The sequence below is a fragment of the Pempheris klunzingeri genome, chromosome 16 (genome assembly GCF_042242105.1).
Source record: "Pempheris klunzingeri isolate RE-2024b chromosome 16, fPemKlu1.hap1, whole genome shotgun sequence".
Taxonomy (NCBI): domain Eukaryota; kingdom Metazoa; phylum Chordata; class Actinopteri; order Acropomatiformes; family Pempheridae; genus Pempheris; species Pempheris klunzingeri.
The window spans coordinates 9,317,420-9,322,158 of NC_092027.1; the positions used below are offsets into that span (position 1 = coordinate 9,317,420).

General features: G+C 40.5%; 1 protein-coding gene across 1 annotated transcript; it reads right to left on the reverse strand.

The window, feature by feature from the left end:
• Window positions 1-987: 987 nt before the first annotated feature.
• Window positions 988-4,415, reverse strand: mrpl24 (mitochondrial ribosomal protein L24). Its single transcript, XM_070846598.1, has 6 exons — window positions 4,352-4,415; window positions 3,939-4,125; window positions 3,086-3,181; window positions 2,616-2,719; window positions 2,084-2,214; window positions 988-1,486 (listed from the first exon to the last, which is right to left on the reverse strand). The coding sequence occupies exons 2-6, from the start codon at window positions 4,119-4,121 to the stop codon at window positions 1,350-1,352; spliced, it is 651 nt and encodes a 216-aa protein (XP_070702699.1). The 5' UTR covers window positions 4,122-4,125; window positions 4,352-4,415; the 3' UTR covers window positions 988-1,349.
• Window positions 4,416-4,739: the final 324 nt, after the last annotated feature.

Consider the following 4,739-nt stretch of genomic DNA (forward strand, 5'->3'; position numbering starts at 1 on the left):
CAACGGGTGAACTGATCACAAAAGTCAGTAATGTAAAGTTGAGATTTTCAAAAGGTTTAACTGACTGAAACCTTGTTAAATACAGTTATTTGCTGTGAATGTTGATGATATGAATATGTTTCTTAGTAATTTTATGTCATACAGATGAACTTGGTCATAAATCTAAGAATGAGGTCACTTTTGAAACCAGATGCCAAATCCGCCACACATCACAGGAATAACACGCAGTGCCAGTGTATAAAGAGTCAAATGAGGTGAGTGAGAACTTTGTTGAAACTATCCAGTCTGTGTAGTCTCCTCCCAAGCTATTTCCTTCTCCACACTGTTTCCCGGACACGTTGGAAAGAGAGACTCATTTGTCTAAAGGCTTTAGGTTTTGGAGAGCAGCATGTCTGGGCTTCTGTAAAATAATATGACTGCTTTCAGCCTTATGAATAATCCAAACTGGCTGGAACGATTACCATTGTTAACCCAGCCAATACCAAGAGTAATGCTGCTTTTCCAGTCATGCAGACAATATTTATTAAGTATTCAACAATAGTGAATGTCAATTAAGTGTTCTCCCTAATACGAGCTTATTTGACATTAAAATTGAGCTCCAGTGCTGATTTCAGATGTCTCTTATCTACTTATGGATTTTTTTTTTTGCATTTGCCTGGTGTGGGAAAGTTTGTCCTCCCAAATGTCTGTTTGTTGATGTTGATATATCAAAGCCAAACAAAGTCTGGTAAATCTAAACCTGCATTCATTGATTTGTTTGGCCACTTGTGAGTTGTAGACATTAGGCAGACACGGGGCAACTTTATCATTCATTTGGAGTCCTGTTTGTGGCCACTTGATGTGAACTGTTAGAGACCAAAATATACTAATTTAAACTAAAGGCTATGTACTTCTATTGATTTATTTTTTGTTGTGTGAAAATATAAAGTTCCTCTCCTAAATTATGAAGTTAATCTCCAGTATACAGCAAACTAGAAACCATTATATTGGTTTATCTGTGACATTTATTGACACTTACAAAGAAAATAACATAATACAAACTCTACAGCACTGTAAATATTGAGTGATTGACACTGTGCCCATTCAGGACACATTTTAGTTGCAAGACTGTTGTCAGCTTTGTTTGCAGGCCAGTTTCACCTCCTCATATGTTTACAAAGCTATAATTTCTTTAATAATATGCATGTTGCACCAGTGTTTTACAGTCCATAGGCCTTACTCAAGCCATCCTCACACGGTTTCTTTTTAACATGATGGTCTGCTCAACTCTCACCAAAACAAGCTGTCCTCAGAGTCCCTGTGAAAACTGGATAGCACATCAAGGGCCAAAGTGTCTCTCTCTTGTCTGTTCAGTACCAGTAGGACCCTCTGTGCCTCCTGTTCTCCTGGATGCCCATTTTCTCCATGACTTCCTCCTCCAAGGTTTTCAGGGACGGTACATAGGTCTTTTCTAGAGTGTCTTCTGGACTGGTGTCTTTGGGACCATCTGTGGGGGGCAGAGATAAAAGTTAGTGACATGCAAGAACAAATACAACTTAAACAGCAAAAGCATAACGTGAGAAAGTAGGCAGGATTTCAAGTTTTGCTTTTTAATTCTTGTCTGTCTGTACAACTGAGTTCAAAACCATGAATACCCTTGAGGAGAAACTGTCTATAGGTGTGCACCATTTTCTTTCTTTGAACAATTCATCCAGTCTCGCCCCTCTCTATGAATGTGGCGTTCGAAAACCTATAAGCACCTTTGCCTTCAGATGTGGTTGGTTGGAAGACACTCATACAAACTACCTTGCTTACAATATACTCCGGACTTCAGTTGGAAGGTCATTCAGCACCAGTAAAGGTTTAAACTTCCCATGTGCCTTCTAGTTTACACTAGTTTCCACTGTAAAACAATCAGACTGCATCACTCAGAAACCTATTTTGAGAATTCAAGTCTGCTTAGGCTGGAAAGATGAACGACAGCCAGTTTTATGTGCTGACTCTCAGCTACACCTGCAATAAACTGGTGACTAAAAGGAGTCCCCCTCCAATCAAAACACACGCACACGCACACACACACACACACACACACACACACTCTCACCTTTCCACTGCTGTGGCACGATGCCATCTCGTCTGTCCACAACAGGTTTCGGGATGATTCGACCCGTCCTGAGAGACACTCGGACTCTGTCACCCTCCTCTGTGAATTTCCACTCTGCTTCAGTCGGCTTCCTGGAAGATCGTTATCAGCATGTCATAATTAGTCTGTTATGAAACCAAAGCTCGTTTACATTCGTCTTCTGTAAATAACACCGGACTACTCTTAATATATTCTAGAAGCACTTTGAAGATTGTTAAAATACAGCATTTATCTTAATGGTAATGTAAAGGACAAACATGCATGAACTACAAATCATAAACAGTTACTACAATTGCTTTCAAAATAAACACCAAGAATTAGAGCTCCAAGTTCAGAAAACGTTGATTAGGGCTCCAGATAATCTTAACAGTAGACTAAGACCGTGCAGAAAAATGGCCGCAACTGACCTGTTGTGCAGCTATTGTTAAGGTTCTGAGGTGAGTGTACACGTGCACAGCCACAATTTTACTTTTACCTCTTGATCTTACTGTACCTGTCTGTGGGGTCAATGAGGGCGATGTCCCGGAGCAGGATGGGAGCCTCACTGGCAATGTAGGTCCCACGGTAATCCTCAGTTTTCCCAATGTACCTGTGATGCTTAGACAGAAAACAATTGTTCTCAGTTCTCCAACTTTAAAAACAGGTGGTGGCCAAATGGATGCCTATGGTGAACTTTGTCAGCAGTTGCATCCTGACACCAGACATTGGCTCCATCTGGTGGAGCTAAAAAATAAATGCTCGGTACAAAATTAAGACCATGAAAACTTCACTGTTGCCAGTGTGTCCAGAGTGTGTTTAAGCGTTCAGTGATGTAACAGTTGAAGCTGACAGTTACAGTTGAAACAGCCTCTGATCTTTTTATTAGACGATAGAATTAGTGTGTATGTGAGATAAATATCTTAATATAATATAAGCAAAATCATGTCCGTCCAGTTTTCTCTTAAAGAAATATTAATTCCTTACTATGTTCAGTCCCTCAAGGATAACCCAGTTTCTGCGTCTGAAGACTTGGGTCACTTTTCCTTGCTTTCCTTTGTCTTTCCCTGCAAGAATCTCCACCTGTGAAACAAATGAAAAACAGACACATAACTCTAGTTGTAAAAACACGTTCTTTTGCTTTCGTCCAACATTTTTGTTGATCCAGGTTTGGTCAAATTTGTTAGTTTTATGGCACCATTCACCAGATTCTCTCTGTGTTGTCGTCATACATTATTTATGGCACACATCTTTTGATTTTAGCATAGTTGCGGCTACAACAAAATCATTGATGAATATTACGAACGGTATTGAATCTTATGCAAAAAATATATATAATTCATCATTTGAAATATGTCATTAAAGTTGGCTCTGCATTCAAAACTTAAGTAATGCACGAGTAAACAAATGAGAGCTCAGAAATTTACTGGACTCATTCTGCTATAAATGATCTCCTTTAAGAAAGTTAAGTGAGCTGTACATTAGCGTTGTGGTAGAAGAAGTCACACATTACACTAAGATTTTGTTAAAAGATGCTCTTCTAATCCTCAGCATTGTAACAGATGTCCCAATCACTCAGAGTCACAAAAGTTACCACAACTGTAGACTTGAGATCTCACAAAAAGAAGGCACAAACGTCAGTACATGTCTTGGCTTGTACTTAACTAGCATAAACCTTGACCATTAACTTGAAGGCAAAACCCTTTAAGTAGGTTTTGACCTACTGGAACATCAGAGCAGGACTGGCATGTTCTCACAAATTGAAAATGCAATTAAAGGGATTATGCAAAGAATAAACCTGGTCTCAGCTGTCTAAAAAACACTTATGGCAGTAACTCACTGTGTCCCCTTTGAGCACAGACCAGTCCTCCGGTGCTAATGGCTCCACAAACACCTTTCTCCGCCTCTTCCCCGGAGGGTTCATCTTCATCGCAGCCGGCGTCCACGGTCTGTTGGTGCCGTAGCGGTAGTCTTTGGGTACAACAACCCTGGCTGCCATCGACAGGAGAACGGTCAGCCTCATTGTGCTGCGGGAACAAAATGAACCAGGGCTAGCAAGTTAGCTTAAAAGCTGCCAAGTCTCCACTGACAACACCACTGTTTCGACACAAGCTATGCTAACGTTAGCTTGTAAAGAAGCTATCATTAACGTTGTCAAACACCATAAAATCTTAAACAGGACTGCTGCCTTTCTTGTTTAATAAATCCCTTGAACATAAAATGAGTTAATAACATAACATCTTGAGATCTTACCTTCTGTTGATGTCAATGTCACATGTAGCAGCACTGACACCGACAGCAGCCTCAGCAGGCAGCGCCCCCTTCCGGTCAGGAGGGTGAGACCTGGCTGCACGCATGCGCAGTGGCCAAATCATGCATCTGCAGCTGGTGGACAGCAGACATGAGAGATTGATTTGTGAGCAGGATGCAGCAAGATGGCCTTCACTGTACTTTATCTGTGTAGTCAATCCACATATTGATTATAGGAAGTCTGCATATCACTGAGTTAGAATTCAATTAAAGGGATATTTGAGATGAAATGCACAGACAAAGTGAGAGTCATTTGCAGTTGGAGCACAAACTCCATTGCTTATTAGTGTATAGATCATTGAATCACGAAGCATGTAGTCATGAGCACAAC

What these genes read in the sequence shown, in the direction of transcription:
- mrpl24 (XM_070846598.1), bottom strand. Translation starts at nt 4,121, where the DNA reads ATGAGGCTGACCGTTCTCCTGTCGATGGCAGCCAGGGTTGTTGTACCC. An exon ending in TCCTTGAGGGACTGAACATA is followed by an intron (nt 2,720 to 3,085) that starts GTAAGGAATTAA and finishes TTTCTGTCTAAG; the next exon opens with CATCACAGGTACATTGGGAA. An exon ending in CTCATTGACCCCACAGACAG is followed by an intron (nt 2,215 to 2,615) that starts GTACAGTAAGAT and finishes ACGATCTTCCAG; the next exon opens with GAAGCCGACTGAAGCAGAGT.